Here is a 24,393-nt window from a genome sequence, read left to right as displayed (position 1 = left end):
TTGAACTCAGTGCATTGTAGAATGTTGGAATATTCATCAAACAATATAAACAGCAAAAGAGAGGAATACATTAGATTCAGACATTTTATAGTTAAAAATACTCATAACAGCTGTCTTTGAAAGAAGATTTTATTAAATCAAATTATTATACTTGATCATTTTATTGCTATAGCAAAATAAGTTAATTTTATTATTATAACACCTTTCATTTCTGAGTTTAACAAATTGCCTTATTCTGCTTATCCAGTATAAGCTTTCACATGGACAAAATGTTTAAAGATGATTTGGAGAACATTTCTTTGTGCTATGACCACAGTAAGAAAGAGAAAATGAAATTTCTATGCCATCAGGCCTACTTTTCCATTTTTATCAAAGACATCTTAACACTTGTGAAGAAAAAATATTAGACACAATAAATATTTTTTAAATTGAGAGTGTTCATTTTTGTTAAAAAGTGATTATTAAATTGAATTGATGGTAAAAGCTCTATTCTTAGGAACATCTTATCTTTTTGACTCTTAAAAATGTTATTAGTATATTTTGCTTCTCTGTCAACAATATTTCCAAATAAATTCCTTTTCCTTATTCTAGAGAGCCACTCGTTATTACAAAATATAAAAAAAATAAAAAGAAAGAAAGAAATCCACTACTATGGTGAAATAGCCAAAAATAATGTCAACCAAGTCTGACATTATATGAGGAATGTGATCATATTTTTCCTACTTTCCACTTTTAGAAACCTTTTTTCCTAAATAAAATAATAATTATATATCACATGTTTGCAAAAATTTAAAAAGTTTACAAAATTTAAAGTTTACAAAGCATTTTTTTCACAACTACCTTGAAGTTCTTATAATAACAGTAACAACACATAATAGCTCATTTATTTAGTGCTTTAAGATTTACAAAAACTCATTCAGAAATTGGGCTTTTTAATTAATTTCCACAGCTCTGAAGTAGCTCCTATTATTGTCACCCACTTTATAGAGGAGGAAATGGAGGCTAGGGATTATGGTGATGGTGAGTGTTTATGGTTTCCAATTTAATCAGTGTTGGAAATACTATTCAAACCCAGTACTCCTTGATGTCAAGTTCATACTAGTCACTGCTCAAAGCTTCCTCTCCTCCTCTGTCCTAGGAGAAACTACTCCTTTCCCAGCTTGTCTTTACTTCCACATCTCATTCAATTGTTTATGGTCAGAAAACAGTCCAGAGAAGCATTTTCCCTCATTGCTTCTTCTACTTTCTGAAAGTGGAAATGGCCAGCAAAGCAAGAAAGTGTCAGATGGTGGGTGAATCCCTGCAGACTGAGCCTTTCAGCAGCCTCCGGTGAGATGAAGTCATGAGAGAGAAGCCCACTGCCTCCCTAGGCAGACTATTACATACTTGGCAATGCCTAGGATTTCCCCTAATGATTAAGAATATTTTCTTGACTCTACACTAAACCTCCAGCCTCTTTGCTTCCACCCCACAGCTCCCGGGCATCTCTAGGGCCAGTCAGAACAAAACTAATCTCTGTTCTACTTGTTTGCCCTTGAACTGTTTGAAGACCTATTGCCCCCTCCCCAGGATCCATGCCTGGTTTTCCCCTCCAGCCTCTCTGCTCCAGTCCATTCTACAGGCTGCAGAAATCTCTTTCTTAGTCCTTAGCTCTCATCACGTTTCATTACATTTGTACCTTGCTCAAAGTCCTCAGTAGCTCCCTGTCCCTGTGAGGTTCTTTAACTGACCCAATGACCTACTTCAACTCCAAGAGTTCAGTTAAGCCATCATCATCATAAAACATATATAATGTGCATATATACATATATATAAAATAATAATAACTATTATTATTGTTATTTTATTGTGGGCAGTTGGGGAGAAGTGACTTACAAAGGGCCACAGAACTAGTAGGTATCTGATGTCACATTAGATCTCAGGTCTTCTTGTCTCCCAACTCCAGGGTCTGTGCTCTAGTTACTGTATTACCTAAGCTGACCCTACATCATTATTTTTGCTCAGCAAAGATACCTAATGAACAGCACCTCCTTCAGTTTTTCGTGAACTCTTGCTCAAGATCCCCCAGAGAAAAAGTAGCTCCAAGGAAAGAGCTATCAGTCTGAGAAGTCCTAGGCCACAAGGCAGAGCAAGCCAATTCAGGCTTCAAAACAATCCGCCTGTGGGGGAGTTAACTTGGGCTCCCCTAGGTTTGGGTTACAGCATCCTGGCCTGCCCTGCTCTTCATGACCCCCAGTGATTCAGGGCATACATATTCTTCTGTTTGGAGTTCAGCACCCTCTGTACTTTATTAATTCCACCTGGATGTTGAAAGGATCCCAGGGCACAGAGGATATTTAAATAACCATTTGGTCTGGACAGTTGTTGGTACATAAAGCAAGTATAGGGGTTACACAGTAGAGTCAGGTATCCCATTCTGCTTGTTCATCATCCATGTTATTAACACAAAACTCTCTGATCTACATTGAGTTTTTGTATTTTCCTCATATGAAACCCACAGTTGCCATCTTTTGTTTCTGGGCTAAAAACCAGAATAGATCTTCCCCAGATTACTTCTCTAGCCTTATTTCACTCTACAGACAGCAAGGTCATAGAGTAGATAGAGTCTTGGACTTGATTTCAAGACCATCTGATTCTCCATAAGTTATTTGACCTTCCTAAGCTTCAGTTTCCATGTCTGTAAAATGAAGATAATAACAACACTTATCTTACAGAGTTATTGTGAGGATCAAATGAGATACTGCTTGTATGCCTTATAAATGTTAACTGATGTTATTTTTATTGTTACAATCCCTTTCCCTTAATGTATTCTACTTTCCATCCAAATTGGACTTTGAACAGTTCCCCTGTGGCATCCTGTACTATTCTGGCTATGTACTTGGGTATTTTGCTAAGCCATCTCCTTTGTCAGTCAATAAACATTTATTCAGTACCGACTATGAGTCAGGAACTGTGTGCTAAGCTGTAGAGATGGAAAGAGAAATAAAAGATGGTCCCTGTTCCCAAAGGGGTTACAGTCCAATGTGAGACAACATGAAACAATCTGTGCAAACAAGCTCTATGTAGGATGAATTGGAAATAATACACGGAGGGAAGACACTAGCATTAAAGGGGATGGAGAAAAGCTTCTTGTAAAAGAGAGGCTTTTACCAAGCCTGGAAGGGAGCAGAGAAGTCATGAGCTGAGGAGAGAGAGCATTCTAGGCATGGGGGCAGCTAGGGACACTCCTTAGACAATGGCTTGTGAGAGGAATAGCTAGGGGACCAGTCTCACTGAATTGCAAGGGACATGTTTGCAAACACGGTTAATGTCTCCTTTTAGATTTTAAGCTCTTTTCAAGCATGGGATTTGTCTCTTTCCCCCACAATTCCAAGAGCCTAGCAAATGAATTTGATAAATATCTGTGAAGTTGAATGATCTGGTACAGTTAGGATTAGAAGTCAAGCTCCTTCCATTGTCTGGGACTGGGGGTAGTATATCAGGGATCACCTCTAGTCCCCTATGAGAGGTGCACTCTTCTATCTGGACCCTACTGCTTTAGACCAAAGGAGACTCTGTCTTAGCAGTCACATTTTGTTCAAAGAACCACTTCCTTTGGGCACTGAGCCATTTTTTCATGGGGGAAAAGTAGAGTTGACTATAAATGCCTGTGTTGCAATTGAAAACTTTTAGAGGCAGTACTCAGCAAAACAAGACTGCTTCACTGCTAGAACTTTTTTGGGTGTCAAGAATTGGGTAACTTTTTTTCCGGCCCTCTCATTTATCATTCAAAAGCTAGCGAGAGAAGTAGAGGGTTCCTCTTTGAAGACGCAGATGCACCAGCACCATGCAGGGCAGAGGAATTGTTCTTCTGGGTAAGTGTGAACTCAGCTTACTAACTTGATTCTGGTAGGCTTAGTGGTAGAGAGGGAGCTACTCATTCATCATATGATGTGGGACAGAGCTCTTTCCTTTCTCTGGACCTGAGTTCCCTCAGTCTTGGTAACAGAGATTCCTAGAATTATCCTTTTAGAATTGGAAGGACATTTAACCCAACTCCTTCATTTTAGAGAGAAAAAATCAGGGCCAACTTCTCTACATTCTCCTTGGATCCCATCCCATTCTCCAGATTGTCCTCACTATCTTCCCCTTCTTCATTCTTGCCTTCTCTAATGCCCACAAACATGCCCACATCTCTTCCATCCTTAAAAGACCCTCATTAGAGCTAATTTTCTTCACTATCTACTATTTTCTTCTCCCTTTCTCAACCAAACTCTGAAAAATCAGCCTATATTTATTATGTCTTTTTAATTCCTTGCAATTTGTCTTTTCACCTAATCACAACTGAAATTGTACGCTCTAGAGTTAACAACAGTCTCTGTGTCTGTCTGTCTGTCTGTCTGACTGTTTGTCTCTCATTTACAGTTGGGATTAAGACCCTTGCTCAGGGTCATATAGCTAGTAAGTCTAATGGCACATTTCAACTCGGACCCCCTCAACTTCAGGGTTGGCCCTCTACCTACTGTACCACTAAGCTATATATACTACTCCAAAAATTTCTTAATGAAATCAAATGGTCTTTTCCCAAACTTCCTGCTTCTTGGACTTTTTACATCATCTGATATTAACTATTTCTTCTTGGATACTCTGTGTTTCTGGGATTTTAGGACGCCCCTCTATCTTGGTTCTTCTCTTATCTGCTTAGTGTTTCCTTTTCTAGCTCCTTTTCTGGTTTTTCATATTTGTAATCTCCACTACTGGTAGATGAACCCCCAAAGCTCTGTCCTGATCCATCTTTCTCTTTTCTTTCTATACTTTCTTTTTTTGTGACTTCATCAGGTCCGAGGATGGCACAGTGGATAAAAAGAATATCCTGAGCTCAAATCTAATGGTGGATACTTCCTAGCTGTGTCATGGGCAAAGCTACAACTTCAGTTTCCTAAACTATAAAAATGGGATAATGGTAGTACCTACCTGTTATGATACCGGAGTCACCTGCTAGTGGCTGCTGGAGGTCTAACTCAGACCTGTAGAATGGATCTCTTCATGTGAGAGGATGATGATGATATAAGGAGATGATCTCTGATCTCCCCGCTGAGATGCAGTTGTGTTGTATGACCTCTTTCCTCTTCTCTCTGCCTCCAATTTATTTCATTCCACAAGGAACATCTGCATTTGTAAAGGCTGCTTTGCAGCTCCTTCAGATATTATGATTCACAGCTGTGGAGGCTCTTGGAGAATTGACCTGCCCCTTCATCTAGGCATGGTTCTTTTTTATTTTATTATTTTTTTAAATAGCCTTTTATTTATAAGTTATATGTATGGGTAATTTTACAGCATTGACAATTGCCAAACCTTTTGTTCTAATTTTTCCCCTCCTTCCCCCACCCCCTCCCCTAGATGGCAGGATGACCAGTAGATGTTAAATATATTAAAGTATAAATTAGATACACAATAACTATACATGACCAAACCATTATTTAGCTGTACAAAAAGAATCGGACTCTGAAATATTGTACAATTAGCCTGTGAAGGAAATCCAAAATGCAGGCAGGCAAAAATATAGGGATTGGGAATTCAATGTAATGATTCTTAGTCATCTCCCAGAGTTCTTTCATTGGGTGTAGCTGGTTCAGTTTATTACTGCTCCATTGGAACCTATTTGGTTCATCTCATTGCTGAGGATGGCCAGGTCCATCAGAACTGGTCATCATATAGTATTGTTGTTGAAATATATAATGATCTCCTGGCCCTGCTCATTTCACTCAGCATCAGTTCGTGTAAGTCTCTCCAGGCCTTTCTGAAATCATCCTGTTGTCATTTCTTACCGAACAATAATATTCCATAATATTCACATACCACAATTTATTCAGCCATTCTTCAATTGATGGGCATCCACTCAGTTTCCAGTTTCTGGCCACTACAAAGAAGCCTGCTTCTTAACACCTACCTCCCAGGGTAGTATGAAGATTCAATGAGAAATTGTTTGTAAAATTACCTAGCACAGAACCTGGCACATAATAAGAATTTAATAAATTCTTGTAACCTTCCTTCCATGGACTCAGTTACTATTTCTATTCAGATGACTTTCAAATCTAGATATTTAGTCCTAGTCTCTCTCTCCCCAAGTGACAATCTAGAATTGCAAACTACCTTTTTGATATTTCCAATTAAATATCTCAGAGATTTCTCAATCTCAACATGCCCAAAACAGAATTCCCTATATTTTCCCCAAATACACCTACCTTACTTATCTATTACAATGAATGTTATTACCATCCTCTCAGTGATTCAGCTTTACAAACATAGATATCATCCTCCTTACTCTTTCTTACCCCACATCCCAATCTCTTGTTAAACTTTTTTGTTTCTCTCTACAACTGTTGTGCCCTGCTTTCTAGAGCCCCCATTCTGGGATGATTAAAGTAACCTTCTAGTGGAGAAGTGATGAGGTGGGATTCCTGAGGATGGTGGGAAAATGGAGTCCATTTATTTCTAGGGCATTCTCCTTTTTATAATATAACAAAAACAACTCTGAGCACATAGGACCACATAAACAACTTGCTATTGTAGTTTGCCACCTGGTATCACTCTTCTACTTGTCATCACTCTGCTTCAATCTCAACACAGGTTGTCACCTCCCCCTGACTTCTCAGGAAGGCTGAGAACCTGTAGGGGATATGGGGAGCCAAATCAGACATTGTTAGCAGGTTCCCTCTGGGCTGAAAGGTCTTATACCTTACCCAGAGTTTCCCCACTGACTGTGACCCTCTACAAACATCTCTCACATATATCCCATTGGTCCTCTCTACTTACACAATCACCCCCTTAATTCAGAGACTCATTATGTCTGAAATAGATTATTGCAATAGTCTTTTCTTTAGTCTCCCTGGCCCAAGCTTGCCACTGCTCCATTTCATCTTTCCAATAGCTTCTAAAGAGTGTTTCCCTAATCTCAGGCTTCATTCTACTCTTTCCTTCCAGGCTTTTGCTTAATAAATTTTGGCAGCTCTCTATTACTCCAAGAATCATTTTATCTTGCCCTTTCTTATATTTCCAGTCTTCTTGTACCTCACTTCCCTTGTTGCTCTATGAAATTCAACCATACTGATTGACAACTTCCCACAATTTATCATCTCTATACCTTTGCATTGCCTATATAACAGTCTTTTTCTGCCATCTCCTGGAAACCTTATTTGTTTTCAAAATTCAGTTCAAGGACCACCTTTGACACCTTTCCCCTTTTTTCCAGTTTTTAGATGCTTCTTTTCCCAAAAGAAACTGTACATTTAGTATGTGTTCTCTACATATATGTTGCTGCTGTCAGTAGAATCCTTTCTTATAATAATATAGAATCCGTACTTATAATGGCTAATGTGGGAATTTGTTTTTGCCAGATTAGTCAGCTATGTATTGCAGGATTTATTTTTAATTTATTTAATGGGGAGGGAGTAGTTGGAAAAATAGATGACTAAAAACTTGTTACTTGAAAAATAGATACTTATTACTTGAAAAATAGATATTTGTTACTTGAAAACAAACTATTGAAAAGCATGATCTTCTTTAATATTAATAATAATAATTTTGTCATCATTTAAAAACCTCTTTTTCTTTGACTGGTTAAGTGACTAATCTAAGATCACACAGCTAGGAAGTTAGTATCAGGTACTTTGACTCCTGAGCCAGAATGCTTTCTACTATACTATGCTGACTCCCTACAAGTGAAGAATGAATTGGATTAAAACTTTGAATGGGAACAGCCTTCAAAGAGCATCTGGTCCAACACATTTTGGAGCCAATTTTTTTTTTTTTTTTAACAACAGGCTAACAAGCCTCTGCTTGAATCAAGTCTTCTGATTTCATAAAGCTCATGACCTTCTGAAGCAGTCTATTTAGCTTTTGGTTAGCTCTAATAGTCAGGCAATTGATATCTATGGTCTGTACCTTCTTTCATTTCTTGGCCCAAAGGAGTACAGATGATCCCTTTAGCTCCAATATTCTGTAACGCTGATGCCTGGTCAGAGTATGATGAAGAATTTAGAAAGTGGAGTGGGGGGAGGTAGATAGCTTCAGAGCAAAAGAGAAATCTCTGATTTGGAGGCAGAGAGCATTTGGATGCTCATCTTCAAGGAGCACTTACTCTCTTATGTGGGGTCATAGCTTCCAAGAGGCAGTGAACCGTAGGTTTTTAGAATTTGGAAAGAACATCCAGTCAATTTCCTTTACAATAAGAGAAACTGAGTCCCAGAGAAGGAAAAGGAATCCCCAAGGGTTATGAAGCTAGTAAGGCAAAGAGCCAGTACTCAATCTCAGGACTCCTGATTTTCAGTCCAATGTTATTTCTGTCACAGACTGTTCATACTTCCAGGAAAGATTTTTTTTTTCTGATTCCACTGAATATCAGGTATTGGGACTGAATGAAATATAAGATTTAATTGGAGTTTGATTATTTTTCCCCCACTTAATATTATTTTCCCCAGTTACATGAAAATATAGTTTTCAACATTCATTTTGAGTTTGAAATTTTTCTCTCTTCCTCTCTACTTTCCCACTTCCTAAGAGAGCACACAATCTGATATAGGCTTTACATGTACAATGATATTGAATGTATTTTCACATTAGTCATGTTGTAAAAAAAAAAAAAAATCAGAGCAAAAGGGAAACACAATTAGAAGGAAAAAAACAACAAAAAAGTTAATATAGCATTCTTCAATCTGCATTCAGATTCCACAATTCTTTCTCTTATGTGGATGACATTCTCCATCTTGAGTCTCTTGGAATTGTTTTGGATCATTATATTGCTAAGAAGAGTTAATTTCATCATAGATGATCCTTACTAATGTTGCAATATTCTCCTAGTTATGCTCACTTCACTCCACATCAGTTCATGTTTGCCTTTCTGCTCATTATTCTTTATTGAACAGTAGTATTCCATAAAATTTATATATCACAACTTGTTCAGCCATTCAGGGCTGCACATTGATGGGCTTTCCCTCAATGTGCAATTCTTTGCCACTACAAAAAGAGCTACTGTAAATATTTTTGTATATGTGGGTCCTTTTATCTTTTTTTTTTTTTGATGATCTCTTTGGTATATAGCTCTAGTAGTGGTATTGCTGTATCAAAGGATATACACAGTTTGATTGCTCTTCTGGCATAGTTCCAAATTGATTTCTAGAAAGACTGGATAAGTTCACAACTTCACCAATAATGCTTGTTGTTCCGAGTTTCCCACATCTTCTCTAACATTTATCATTTTCCTTTTCTATCACATTAACCAATTTGATAAGTATGATGTGGCACCTCAGAATTCACTTATCAATAGTGATTTAAAGTACTTTTTCATATGATCATAGGTAGCTTTAATTTCTTCATCTGAAAACTATCTCTTCACATCCTTTAACCATTTATAAATTGGGGAATAATTTGTATTCTTATAAATTTGTCTCAGTTCTCTATATATTTGAGAAATGAAGCCTTATCAGAAACACTGGCTGCAAAATTTGTTTCCCTTCTTTCTGCTTTCCTTCAAATCTCGGTTGCATTGACTTTGTTTGTATAAAGCCTTTTAAATCTTTTAAATTTAATGTAATCAAAATTATCCATTTTTGCACTTCTTAAATTCTTCCCTTTTCCATAGATACTGATAGGTAGACTATTCCCTGTTCTCCTAATTTATTTATGGTCTCCCCTTTACATTTAAATTATGTACCCATTTTAACTTGGTATAGGATCTTGGTATATATCTTGGTATAGGATGTGAGACATTGGCATATACATATTTTCTACCATACTTTTTTCCAGTTTTCCCAGCAGCTTTTGTCAAATAATGTGTTCTTATCCTAGAAGCTGGTCTTTGTGTTTATCAAAGAGTAGATCACTATGATCATTCTACTATCTTTTGCACCTAATAGATTTTACTGATCTACCCACTGTGTTTCTTAGGCAGTATCAAACAGTTTTGATGATTGCTGCTTTATAATACACAGTTGCAGATCTGGTATGGCTAGGCCACCTTCCTTTGCATTTTTTTTCTCATTAATTCCTTTGATATTCTTGATGATTTGTTCTTTCAGATGAGTTTTGTCACTTTTTTTCTAGCTCTACAAAATAATTTTTTGGTTTTTTGATTGATATGGCACTAAAAATTAATTTAGATAGTTATAATTTTTAATATATTAACTTGATTTATCTATGAGCAATTGATATTTTTCCAGTTGTTTAGATTTGACTTTACTTGTGTGAAAAGTGTTTTGTAAATGTGTTCATATAATTCCTAATTAGTAAGACTTTGAAATATTTTATATTGTCTACAATTACTTTAAATGGAATTTCTCTTTCAATCTCTTGCTTTTGGGTTTTGATGGTAATATATAGAAATACCAAGGATTTATGTAATTTTATTTAGTGTCCTACCACTTTGCTAAAGTTGTTAATTGCTTCAAGTAGTTTTTAGTTGATTCTCTAAAATTCTTTGAATATACTGTTATATTATTTGCAAAGAATGATAGTCTTGTTTCCTATTTTGTTTTCTGCCTATTCTAATTCCTTTAACTTCTTTTTCTTCTCTTATCACTAAAGCTAACAATTATAGTACAATATTGAATGATAATAATAATTATGGCATCCTTGTTTCATCCCTGATCTTACTGGGAATGCTTCTAGCTTATCCCGATTACATATAATGCTTACTAATGAAAATTCCTTATTAAGGAAAGCTCCATTTCTCCTATATTCTCTAGTGCTTTTTTTTTTTTCCTGAGGCAATTAGGATTAAGTGACTTATCCAGGGTTACACAGCTAGGAAGTGCTAAGTGTCTCAGACCAAATTTGAACTCAGGTCCTCCTGACTTCAGAGATGGTGCTCTATTCACTGTGCCACCTAGCTGCCCCTTTCTAGTGTTTTTAATAGGAACTGGATGTCATATTTTGTCAATTTTTTTTCTTGTTATTTTCTGTGTCTATTGAGATAATCATATGATTTGTTAGTTTTCTTATGGATATGGTCAATTACTCTCATAATATTGCCTCAACTCTCCATTCCTGTATATGAATATGAATGGGTCATAGTGCATTGTCTGTGTTATAAATTATTGTTATCTCTTTGCTAACATTTTATTTAAAAATTTTGCATCAATATTCATTAGGGACATTGATCTATAAATTTTTTTACTGTTTTGGTTGATCCTAGTTTAGGTATCAGTACCATATTTGTTATAAAAAGAATTTGGGTAGAATTCCATCTTTGCCTATTTTTTCAAATGGTATGGTATTGGAATTAATTGTTCTTTAAATATTTGGTAGAATTCACTTGTGAATCTATCTGACCTTGAGATTTTTTTCTTACAGAGTTCCTAGATGTATTCAATTTCTTTTTCTAAAATGGGGTTAAAAATTTTATTTACTCTTCTGTGAAACTGAACAATTTATGTTTTTGTAAATATTTATTTATTTCACTTAGATTGTCCTATTTATTGGAGTGCAGTTAGGCAAATAGTTCCTAATTATTGCTTTAATTTTCCCTTCATTGATGTTGAATTCACTCTTTTATTTTTTGATAGGGGTAATTTGGTTGTCTTTCTTTTTTTTAAAATCAAATTAATCAAAGATTTCTCTAATTCATTGGTTTTTTTTTTTTTCATAAAACCAACTTCAATTTTGATTTTTTAGTTCAATAATTTTCTTACTTTCAATTTTTAAGATCTGTCCTTTAATTTTTAGAATTTTTAATTTGGTATTTCATTGAGAATTTTAAATTTGTTCTTTTTCTATATTTTTAAGTTGCATTACCAAGTCATAGATCTCCTCTTTCTCTATTTTATTCATGTCAGAATTTAGAGATAGAAATTTTCCCCTAAGAACTGCTTTGGCTGCATCCCTTAAGTTTTGGTATGTTGGGTCATTATTGTCATTCCCTCTGATGAAATTATTGGTTGTTTCTATGATTTGTTATTTGACATACTCTTTTTTAGAATTATATTATTTAATTTCCAATTAATTTTTAGGCTATCTTTCCATGGCACTTTATTATATGTAATTTTTATTGCATCATGATCTGTAAAGGATGTATTTACTATTTCTGTCTTTCTGCATTTGTTTTTGAGGTTTTTATGTCATGATATCTGATCTATTTTTTGGTAGATACCATGTATTGCTAAGAGAAAGGTATATTAGTATCTATTTCCATTCAGTTTCCTCTGGAGGTCTATCATGTCTAACGTTCCTAAAATTCTAATCACCTCCTTAACTTCATCCTTGCTTATTTTGCAGATAGTTTTATCTAGTTCTGAGAGGTCCCCCACTTGTATAATTTTGCTACTTCTTACTATAATTCACTTAACTTGTACTTTAAAAATTTAAATACTATTATTATGTGTACATATATGCTTATTATTATTATTAAGACTTCATTGTTTTTAAAATCTTTTAGCAAGATATAGCTTCCTTCTTAATCTTTCTTAATTAGGTCTAGTTTTTCTTTTGCTTTGTCTGAGATCAGGATTGCTATTCCTACTTGAGTTTTTACTTCGGCTAAAGCATAATATGTTCTGCTCCAGCCTTTACTCTTAGTGTAGCCCTCTGCTTCATATGTGTTTCTTGTAAATAACATATTGTAGGAGTTTTTAATTCATTCTGCTATCTTTTTTTTTGGGGGGGGGAAGAGAGTTTATCCTATTCACATTCACAGTTATGATTGCTAACTGGGTATTTCCCTCCATCCTATCTTTCCCATTTATACTTTTCTCTGTATTTTCCATTCTCACTAATGTTTTGCTTCTGACCACCATCTCCCTCAATATGCTCTGCCTTCTATCAGCCCCATCCTTCTCTTTTGTTTCCCCTTTCCCTTCCTACTTCCTGTTGAGGTAAAAGAAATTCTTTACCCAATTGATGTGTAGATTATTCCATCTTTGAAAAAATCCAATGAGAGTAAGTTTCAAGCAATGGTTATCTCCTCCCTTCCTTCTCTCCAATGTAACAGGTCATTTGTGTCTCTTCCTGCGATGTAATTTACCTTATACTGCCTCACTCTTTCCTCTTCTCCCAGTACAATCTTCAATTTTTAAAAATATATCATCATGAAATTGAAACTATTTTCACTCATATGAAAGAGTGTTTGAAATCACTATTGATCAGAGAAATCCAAATTAAGACTACTCTGAGATACCACTACACACCTGTCAGATTGGCTAAGATGACAGGAAAAAATAATGATGAATATTGGAGGGAATGTGGGAAAACTTGGACACTGATGCATTGTTGGTGGAGTTGTGAACAAATCCAACCATTCTGGAGAGCAATTTGGAATTATGCCCAAAAAGTTATCAATCTGTGCATACCCTTTGATCCAGCAGTGCTACTACTGGGCTTATATCCCAAATAAATACTAAAGAAAGGAAAGGGTACCTGTATGTGCTAAAGTGTTTGTGGCAGCCCTTTTTATAGTAGCTAGAAACTGGAAAATGGATGGATGCCCATCAATAGGAGAATGGTTAGGTAAATTGTAGTATATGAATGTTATGGAATATTATTGTTCTGTAAGAAATGACCATCAGAATGAATACAGAGAGGTTTGGAGAGACTTATATGAACTGATGCTAAGTGAAATGAGCAGAGCCAAGAGATCATTATATACTTCAACAATGATACTGATGAGAATGTATTCTGATGAAAGTGGATATCTTCTACAAAAAGAAGATCTAACTCAGTTCCAATTGATCAATGATGGACAGAAGCAGCTACACCCAGAGAAGGAACACTGGGAAATGAGTGTAAAGTGTTTGCATTTTTGTTTTTCTTCCCAGGTTATTTTTACCGTCTGAATCCAATTCTCTCTGTGCAACAAGAGAACTGTTCGGTTCTGCACACATATATTGTATCTAGGATATATTATAACATGTTTAACATGTATAAGATTGCTTGTCATCTAGAGGAAGGGTTGGAAGGAGGGAAGGGGAAAGTCAGAACAGAAGTGAGTGCAAGGGGATAATATTGTAAAAAATTACCCAGACATATAGTCTGACAATAAAAAAGTTATAATAAAAAAAATAAAATATATCATCCCATCAGAGTCAATTTATACTCACAATCTCTGTCTATGTATACTCTCTCTAATTGCCCAAATAGGAATGCAATTTTCAAGAGTTACAGATATCATCTTCCCATGTAGGGATGTAAACAGTATAGTTTTAGTGAAAAACATGGGTTGTTTCTTTTTCTTCACCTTTTTATGCTTCTCTTGAGTCTTGTATTTGAAGATTGGATTATGTTTTCAGCTCTGTTCTTTTCATTAGGAAAGTCTAAAAGTCCCCTATTTCATTGAATATCCATCTTTTCCCTAGAAAGATTATGCTCAATTTTCTGGATAGTTGATTCTTGGTTGTAATTCAAGCTCTTTTTGCTTTCTGGAATCTCCTATTTCAAGCCCTTACATTCCTTAATTCAGAAGTTGCTAAGTCCTATGTAATCTTGACTGGCTTTTTTTGTTTGAATTGTTTTTATTTTTGAATTGTTTGAATTTATTTTGAATTGTTTCTTTCTGGCTGCTTTCAACATTTTCCCTTTGACCTGACAGTCCTGGAACTTGGCTACAATATTTCTTGGAGTTTTCATTTTGAGATTTCTTTCAGGAGGTGATTGGTGGATTTTTTTCAATAACTATCATACCCTCTGGTTCTAGGATTTTCAAGACAGTTTCCTTGACAATTTCTTGAAAGATGGTATTCAGGCTCTTCCTTTGATCATGACTTTTAGGCATGCTAATAATTCTTAAATTCTCTCTCTTGAATCTACCAGGTCAGTTGATTTTTCACTGAACCATTTTACAATTTCTTTTATTTTTTCAATTTTTTCAATTTTGTTTGATTGATTCTTGATGTCTGAGATGTCATTAGCTTCTAATTGCAAGTTCTCATTTTTAAGGAATTATTTTCTTCTATTAGCTTTTTTACTTTCTCTTCCATTTTGTCAATTCTCCTTTTCAAGGAATTGTTTTCTTCAGTGAATTTTTTTTTTAATTTGGTCAATTCTATTTTTTTCCTTCACTTAATTTTTGGGCTTCCTCTTTGGGAATTCAAGGCGTCCTTGGGCTGGTTTCCCCCCCATAATTTTTTTTCTGTAATTCTAATTGCTTTTTCTAATTTTTCTTCTTCTTCTGAAAGATTTATGATGAAAAATATTATCCACCTCAGAAAAAGAACTGGTGGAATTAAAAAACTTTAAAAAAAAACTTTCATTTTTTTTGGAGGAGTTTTTTGGGGCAGGGGAAAATCTGTATTTTCTTTTGTACCACAGTTAATATGGAAATAGATTTTGCATAACTACACATGTATAATCTATATCAAATTGCTTGCTTTCTCAAGGAAGGAATAAGGGAGGGATGGAGAGAATTTTGAACTCAAAATTAAAAAAAAAGAATGCTAAGATTGTTTTTACCTGTAATTGAAAAAATATTTTAAAAATTAAAATAGATCAATGAAGTGGGAAAAAATTATTTCACTCTGACTTTTTCTGAGTTCTGATTCTCCAGAATTTGTTAAGAGGCTTGACTTAATTTTGTTCTCAAGAGAAACTGGGCAGAGCTCAGGCAACTTCCTGACTTCATTCTACTATCTTGGCTTCACCTGCTTGAATTAGACATATTTTGATTCAATGCAAATGCTCAAGACCTTTGGATTTAGAAAAGGAATGGGCTTTGGATCATTAGGTCAAACCTCCTGATTTTAAAGATGAGAAGATGCATTTTTTTTCTTTTTGATTTAATTTTTCTTATGCAGCAAGATAATTGTATAAATGTATATACATATATTGGATTTAACATATATTTTTACCATATTTAACATATTGGATTACTTGACAGCTAGGGGAGGGGATAAGAAAAAAGGGAGGAAATGGAGCACAAAGTTTTGCAAGAGTTAATGTTGAAAAACTATCCATGTATATGTTTTGAAAATAAGAAGCTTTAATTAAAAAAAAAATTGTTACAACAACAACAACAAAAAAGATGAGACTATGGAGACCAACGTTGATACGTAAATCCATACATAGTTTGTTGTTATTCAATCATTTTAACCATGTTCTGAGTCTTTATGAGCCCATTTGGGTTTTCTTGGCAAAGGTGCTGGAGTGCTTTGCCATTTCTTTCTCTAGCTCATTATCTAGAGGGGTAAATTCTGGCAAATAGGGTTAAATGAATTGCTTAAGGTCACATAGTCAATAAATATCTACAAATGAATGTGAAGTCAGGTCTTTCTAACTTCAGACTTGGTCTTCTATCCATTATACTATATAGTTAGCAACAAAACCTAAGTTTCAATCAGGTCTTCTGAATCCAAGTCAAGGAATCTTGCTACTTTTGTCTAAGCCAACTCCCACCATGAACTTCTTTTCTTTCCAAACCAAGCTCCACAGTCATCCAAAGCTAGTTGGAGATGGAGCCAGCTCTCTGTCAATGAAAAAGTATTGTAATTTTGAGGTTGCATTAAGAGACGCATATAATCTAAGACTAGAGAAGAAAGGAAGGATTTGTTAAGGATTCATTTATATGTAGCAGTGCTAAGCATAAATAAGGCATTGTGCCAAGTGCTTTTCCAAACATCTCAATTGGTCCTCAAAACTACCTTAGTGGGTAGGTTTTATTCTCATTTTACAGTTGAAGAAAGTGGGGGCAAACAGATATTAGGTGACTTATCCAGGATCACAGAGCTAGCAAGTATCTAAGGTTACATCAAGACTCAAGTCTTCCTGACTCCAGGCCTAGAGCTCTATGGTCCATCTAATGGCTCAAAGTACCACAGGTTTTCCTTGATCAAAAATATCTGGCATATTGTAGTCAGTTCTGGGTGCTCATTGGTTGACTGAATCTTGATGTTTCCCTACCTTCCCCACCAAATTCTTGCTCCTTCCCATCCATATCAGAACTTTATGTCTCTGAACACTGTTGTTATTTGTGGAATGAATGAATGGATAAATGGATGATTTGATCCCATACACATGGTCCTGTGAGAGTGGAGAGCTCCTCAACCCTTGAGATCTCACAAGAAGCAATGTAGAATTCCTATGCTGAAGTTTTTGTTGTGACAGTACATACTACATTATCTGGCATACAGGAGGCACTTAATAAGTGCTTATTGATGACTTGATGGCTATAACATGATGCTTTTCTTTCTTTTCCTAGGCTTGTTCTATCTCATTTCCAAAATAATGACACAAACAAATAAAGGTAAGTTGCTTCTTTCAACTAGGAATTAGAGGTTGGTGGAATAATTAGGGCTGGGAAGTGTAGAAAAAGATAGCAATCTCTAGGAAGTTCATTGATAGTGAATAGTTCCCCAGGCCCTTGCTAAGTTTCTAATTATCCTTCTACTCTGGAATGGAGTGAGACACTTTGGAGTTATCCATGATGTGAGACAATATCCAAATTCATACTTGGAAGACACTTCATCTAGTCTATGGAATTAGAATTCCTTCTACAATATTCCTGGCAAGTATCTATCTGACATCTTTTTGAAGAATTCCTGTGATAGGAACTCACTAATTCACAAAGCAGACTCATCCATTTTGGGGTACTTCTCATTGTTATTAATTTATTTCTTTTCATAGAAATTGACTTTGTATATGACTCACATTATTCCTAGTTTTTTCCCTTCTCTTTTGGTTTTACCATTCCTGCATGGCGATCCTTCTCCAATTAGATAGCTATTTTATTGACTTCTGAATTTTTTTCTTTCCTAATTGCATAAGCTAATTTTTGTATGGTTTGAATTCACCATTTTGATTACTCTGTTCTAGAAATGTTCTTGTTCATCATTGAAAGAATTAAAGAAAATGGAAATGGGGTAAATCTTTCTTTGAAAGATCAAAGAAAGGAGATAAGGCTTTTATTCAATTCTTTGGCTCATTGTACTCCCCCTCTAAAAAAATCTCTAAAACAAAGCCTGGGCATGATTCATGTCTAGGGATTTTCTCAAAGGGATTTCCTAAAAGGGCTTGAACAGAGATTTTTGTAGGAAAATTACTCAATGAGCAGAGTAGTAGATAATAGATATAGGACAATTATTTATTTCTTCCACCAGAAAGAGATGTTTAAAATGCAAAAGATTCATAAGAACTCACTGACAAATATGTAAAATATGAGATAGCAATTTCTATTATACTTTACTGGAGGTAGAAAAGAATCTTTCAGGATTGCTGAACCCACTATATTTGAGCAGCAAGTCAAAGTCTTTATCTCCTTGTCAAACATGCATGACTCACTCCTCTGGCAGGAGTCATCTTTTCTATTGAGAAGGATTTAGTTGCAGAGAATACTTCCTGCTGGGCAACTAACATTCAATTAAATGACTGTATCATTTGAGCTCATGATTAAACCAATATTAGAAACACCCATCTCTCAGGATCAATATCTGTACATTTGTACTCACAGAAAGAAATATAGAACAGAGAAAGCAATTGAAACAGTCTCAGGCTGACAAGGCAAGCACATGTACTCACTGCCACAGGTCTGTAGCTGCTATTGGGAAGAATGTGGGAACAGAATGTATTACCATTCCACATATTTAGAAGGAGAGAAGAGACTGAAAGCATGCCTTGTGTATTTCTTCCTTCCTTCCTTCCTTCCTTCCTTCCTTCCTTCCTTCCTTCCTTCCTTCCTTCCTTCCTTCCTTCCTTCCTTCTTTCTTTCTTTCTTTCTTTCTTTCTTTCTTCCTTCCTTCCTTCCTTCCTTCCTTCTTCCTTCCTTCCTTCCTTCCTTCCTTCCTTCCTTCCTTCCTTCTTTCTTTCTTCCTTCCTTCTTTCCTTTCTTTCTTTCTTTCTTTTGCCAAGGCCATTGGGGTTAAGTGACTTGTCTAAGGTCACACAGCTAGGAAGTGTTAAGTGTCTGGGGCCAGATTTGAACTCAGGTCCTCCTGACTTCAGGGCTGGTGCTCTATCCACTGCATCATCTAGCTGCTCCTCTTTTGTATTTCTTTAAAGCCAACTAAGTGCACACACTTCTGGGCCAGTAACCAGTCATTTGCAAAAGAGGAAAATGGGGACCAATCTGGGTCATTTCCCGTAAGGGAAGAGCTTTTTTTCCCCTCCTATCTCCAGTGTTTAGTACAGTGTCTGTCACATAATAAGCATTGAATTAATATTTATTGACTCAATGAGGGGTTTCATTATACTACTCATATTCTAGCTGTGACATAATCTTTATTCCAGATCAGGATGCGTGTGCAGATTCCACAGTGTGCCCACCATATTCCATCTGTATCAACACCCCAGGAAACTACACTTGTAACTGCAAACGTGGTTTTTTAATGATGAAAAGTAATGATAACAGAATGGAGTGCCAAGGTGAGAAGGGATAAAGGGGATTTCTATAAAATGTTAGTCAAGTTTTAATATTATGTTAATAAGATCTAGAAATGAAAGAATTTGAACCTGGCTTTATTTAGAGGGTTGGTTAGCTTCCCCTTCTCTCCATCTGTCTGTCTGTCTCTCCCTCTGTCTGTGTCTCTCTTTCCCACTCTCTGTTCCTCTCTCAGTTTGCTATATGGATCACATCCCTTTTATACATTCAAATCTCAGATCACTCTGGTAGCATCCTATGAATTCTCCACAGAGGTGTCATTCAGTCCACTAGAGAATTTCCCATTGATTTTTTTAGAACTTTTGTTTTTTACTACTCACAAAGTATTTGAATGCTTATAATAATGTAATATAATAATAACATCTTTCATCCTTCATTCTTGTGCAATGATTGACCTCATTTTTTAAAATACACTCTATATTCTTCCATTAATCTTAGGCTAACTTGTAATGTGAATTCCTCTAAGACTGGGATGTTTCATGATTGTCAGTTATATTGTATCACTGAGGAGAATATAAGTATAAAACTATGGGTCTTCATGGCAGTGAATACCCTGAGTCACAGCATGAAACAAGAGGAAGAAGGAGGGATTTGAAGTCACAAGAATTTAATCATTTTTCTTTTTAAATTAAAAAAAATTAATCTAATTTTTAAAAAGACTCAATTTTCCGATCTCAGCTAGACTGGAAGTTCAGTTGTTACTCATGGGGTCAATATCCTTTTTTAGATGTTTCATTTTTGACTTGATCTGGTTTGTCCCTCCTTAGTCAATCAGGTGGTCCCTTTATCTGGGGACTCAACTTATTGGTGCTAATCTTAGTGTAGACACTCAAGTCTTCTTAGTTACTTGCAACTTAAAACTCCTGAGCTTGAGATCCACTAGCTTCCACCTCTCTGGCAGATTATGTGGGATTATAAAGCTGAGTCACTGTCCTCAGCTGTTCTGAATTCTAATCCTTGCTCTACAACTTTATGTCTGATATTGTGCCTCAGTTTTCTAACTGTAAAATGAAGTGGTTGTACTCAATAACTTTCAAAGTCCTTTCTAGTTTTAAAACTATGATCCTAGGATCACTGAAAATGCTGCACCATTTCTCCAAAGGTTCTCCTCTTTTGTTCAGTTTCAGTGCTAGTTCAAAGTTAAATGTAGTGGTAGACTAACTCCAAGGTCATCCCTCTATTCACAATCAGACTGCCTTTTTAATATATAAAATGTGCATTCTTGCTTCACTTTGTTTTTCCAGTGTGCATGAATTATGCTTAATTCTTTTGAATGATCATGGGTGTGCTTGAGAAAACTCTAATGTTGGAGAACAAAATTCCACTATCATCAAAATGAGCTATCAGTTAGTAGACTGAATTTCAGTGGTCTCCGACTTTGTGTGAGCCCATTTGGGGTCTTCTTGGCAAAGATAATGGAGTGATTTACCCTTTCCTTCTCCAGCACATTTTTCAGATGAATAAACAAAAGTACTTGACTGATTTGGCTTACTAAGGCCATTTGCTTTGGCTTTGCATTTAGGAGTGACAAAGTACATCTCCCTTGAAAAATCTGGAGCACATTAGTTCAAAAATAGATTCCATGTCCATAGGGATAAAGGAATGAGAGGTGGTGGGAAGGTACCTATTGATGCAATATAAATGGATAAGGCAACTCATAACTTCAGGGGTCTGTAGTGTGCGGGTTTCTCAGCTGGGCATCTCTTCATATGTTATGGGGGTTCCAATGAACTTCCTGGGTGTGTGGGATGTAGTGATCACTAACACAATCAATCAGGAGTCTGTGTTTAAGTGCAGGAAAAAGTTTATTTTTTTCTCAGGAGAAAGGGTGCACAGTCTCTGAAACACAAAGCATGGTTCGAGACAGAAACACACATACATAAGCAAGGGGCAGTCCCATAATGCAAACTCCCCTCCCCAATCCCCTGGTTTCTTTCCCCAGTGGCTGGGATTTCCAATGGGCCCTTCCTAAAAATGTGAGGCAAGAAAATTGAAAAGTGTCAAATACTTAACAGAGCTGTGTTTCCCATTCAGTCCAGTCCCTGCTCCCAAGGAGATTCCATTCTAGAGGGGAAGATAACAGTGGAAAGCTAGGAGCAAAGAACAAAACATTCTTTTCCAATCTCAGGCTGCCATCCCTGATTGCAACCTCCAATCCCTGACCCTAAGGGGTTTACATTCTTACATTCTTTTAGGGGAGATAACTTGTCTCCCTGAACAACCTCCATGTCCCTGTGGGTTTCAGTCCTATATTTCAAGTCCCATTTCCCTGATTCAACCTTCATAAGTGTGGAAACCAAACAAATGCCCATCTGTTTCTCACACTGACTTTGCCCTTTGATGAGCCCAAAGCCAGAGCTGATCCTTGGCTGGGGCTCTACTCTGTTCTTCTAGAAAGGCCTTTCCTGAGGGTTATTGCTTATATGGAGATCACTTGGCTGGTTAAGGTGCCGGACATTAAGGTCCTTTTTCAGTTAAACTGCCAAGTATTCAAACACTACTGCAGAGATCTCAATCCTGATGGACAGGTCACCTACTGTATAAGCAAAGCAGAATTGCAGTGCTTTAAAAGGAAAGTGAGATGTGCAGATTTAGAGACATCTCCACTCCAAATGTTTCTGTGCACTATCTGTGCTGGATGTGTGGTAGAGTCTTCCAAGCTCCTATTAGTCTGATCAGTCACAACTGGACTCCACCTTAGTGATGTCATTTGGGTCCTTTTAAATAAAGGACAATGACCAACCAATTAACACTAGTACCTGGAAGAATTGAAGTTTAGTTTTTTCTCTTGACAACTCTTCCTGCTTTGGGACTAAGTCTCCTTGGTGACAGAGCTCTTGGGGTAGTCATCCAGAACCGTTCCCCAATCTTTATCTCTGCAGGCTAGACTGTAATCAGGCAATCACCATTTGTCTGATAATCATCAGTGTTTCCATTAAAAGCAAATAAACAAAATTCCAAGGTTTTCCTGTTAGTATATGCAAAAGAAGGACTTCAGAAAAGATACAGAGATGGTCTGTGCTCTTGAGACACATCTCTCTCTCTCTCTCTCTCTCTCTCTCTCTCTCTCCTCTCTCTCTCTCTCTCTCTCTCTCTCTCTCTCTCTCTCCTCTCGTTCTCTCTGTCTCTGTCTCTCTTTCACTCTTTCTCATTCTCTGTGGCTCTTCAGAAATGAATGTGCTAGCATAGGAGTCAGTGATTTTCAGTATCTGGATGACCACTTGTTGGGAAATATTATGAAAGGGATTCCTGCTTTGTTCTGGGTTGTATTAGGGAGCCTTTGAGGTCTCTTCCAATTTAGAGAGCCTGACATGTTCTGGAGTTCCCAATACTAACTTTTCAGCAAATGCTTTGATAGATGGCACAGGGGATAGAGTATTAGTCTAGAGTCAGGAAGACTCATCTTCCTCAGGTTAAATCTGATCTCAGACACTCATTGCTTGTATGATGCTGAGCAAGTCATTTCCCCTTGTTTGGCTCAGTTTCCTCACTGTAAAATAACCTGAAGAAGGAAATGGCAAACAACTTTAGTATCCTTGCCAAGAAAACCCCAAATGGGATCATCTACAATCAGATATCACAGAAATGACTAAACAACAAAATGCTTTGTTTCCCATTTGCAACAATAACGTTGGCAACCTTGGTCTCGGCAACTCTTTTGACTACATTCTTCTTCTACTTAGATGTGGATGAATGTTCTGAGAATCCCCATCATTGTGGTCCCAATACTAAATGCACCAACACTTTTGGAAACTACGCCTGCAGCTGTTTGTCTGGATTCTTTTCTCCCAATGGAAACTCTTGGGTTCCTGGAAAGACAGGGCCTTTCCAATGTACAGGTAATACTCATGGTGCCACTGAGGACTTGAACTGGTGTCTAGGATTGTCTCAACTGGCCTTGAAACAGCCTGACCCTAGAATTATACTTGTTGGGATAGCCCAGGGAGTTGTGACTATACCTGCAGTGAACCTTTGAACCGTCACCTTTGGGAACTCTCAAGATGAAAATCTCAAGAGCAGTAAGATATGATCTATCTTGCAGCTTTCTTGGATTCATTTATTTATTCACTTTAAAAATAATGTTTTATCTCTGGAGTGCCTTCTCTCTGAGAAGCCTCATGAAAGTTTACAAACAAATGTGGGAGATGGTCCTTGTCTTCAGAGAGGTTGTAAATTAACTGGAAAGAAAAGATATATTTTCTACAATCTCCTTGGAAGAACATGAATTAATAAAATAAATACTTCAAGAGTCTGGGATTATGTTGGCCTATGGATGGAAGAAGGTGACACAGGAAGAGACAGAATTTGGAATCAGAGAATTTAGGTTCAGATTCTCTCATGACTTCCTTCTTTCACTAAAACACCTGATTTGTGTGATTAGAAAAGTCTTGATATATTTTTTCTCTTTGCTTTCAGTTGTAAAATTGATTCAACAATTAATTAATTGATTGAACAATTAATCTTTTTAGCACTTCTTAAATATTGCAAAGGTTAATTCTTTGGGCACCCTCATGGATCCTGCTTGACTGCCAAAAATATAACACAGCTCCCAGCAGGGCATATTCTTGCCCGTGTTGTTGCCTAGCTGCTATTTCTTTTTCCTCCATTTACTGCAGGTTCCTGGTGCTGCTCTTGTTTCTTCATGCTCACAAATCCAACTAATCCAGATTATTATGGCATCAAAATGGACTGAAGGAAGTAACATTAATTAAAGAAAATACCATCCCTCTAAATTCTAGGATTATGTTGTAATAGATTATTCCGTGTAAAAAGGTATACTTGTAAATGTTTAACAATAAGCTCTCTGTCCAAAGTAATCCCCACAGATTTTGAACAGAAAATGCCCTCTGCATCCAGAAAAAGAACTATGAAGAGTAAATGTAAATCAACACAAACTATGTTCACTTCTTTTTTCTGTTTTTTATTCTCTCCATTAGTTTTTCCCTTTTGTTCTGATTTTTCTCTCCCAACACAATTCATAAAGTAATGTATATTAAAAATTAATTAATTAATTTAGAAAGAACCAAAAAAAGGAAAAAGCAATCAGCTTTTCAAAAAAAGAT

At 36.2% G+C, this 24,393-nt stretch overlaps 1 protein-coding gene across 1 annotated transcript in view; it reads left to right on the top strand.

Moving 5' to 3' along the window:
* Positions 1–3,742: 3,742 nt before the first annotated feature.
* LOC127544842 (adhesion G protein-coupled receptor E1-like) overlaps positions 3,743–24,393 on the top strand; it is a 76,962-nt gene continuing 56,311 nt past the window's right edge. Inside the window, exons 1-4 of the mRNA XM_051971694.1 lie at positions 3,743–3,854; positions 17,156–17,200; positions 19,180–19,314; positions 23,014–23,169. Of these exons, the coding sequence (XP_051827654.1) occupies positions 3,827–3,854; positions 17,156–17,200; positions 19,180–19,314; positions 23,014–23,169 (364 nt within the window). The 5' untranslated portion in view covers positions 3,743–3,826. The remainder of the gene's footprint in view (positions 3,855–17,155; positions 17,201–19,179; positions 19,315–23,013; positions 23,170–24,393) is intronic.

Source organism: Antechinus flavipes, chromosome 1 (genome assembly GCF_016432865.1).
Source record: "Antechinus flavipes isolate AdamAnt ecotype Samford, QLD, Australia chromosome 1, AdamAnt_v2, whole genome shotgun sequence".
NCBI lineage: Eukaryota > Metazoa > Chordata > Mammalia > Dasyuromorphia > Dasyuridae > Antechinus > Antechinus flavipes.
Note: the sequence above shows the minus strand (reverse complement) of the source record. Positions and strands in the feature narration are given on the sequence as shown.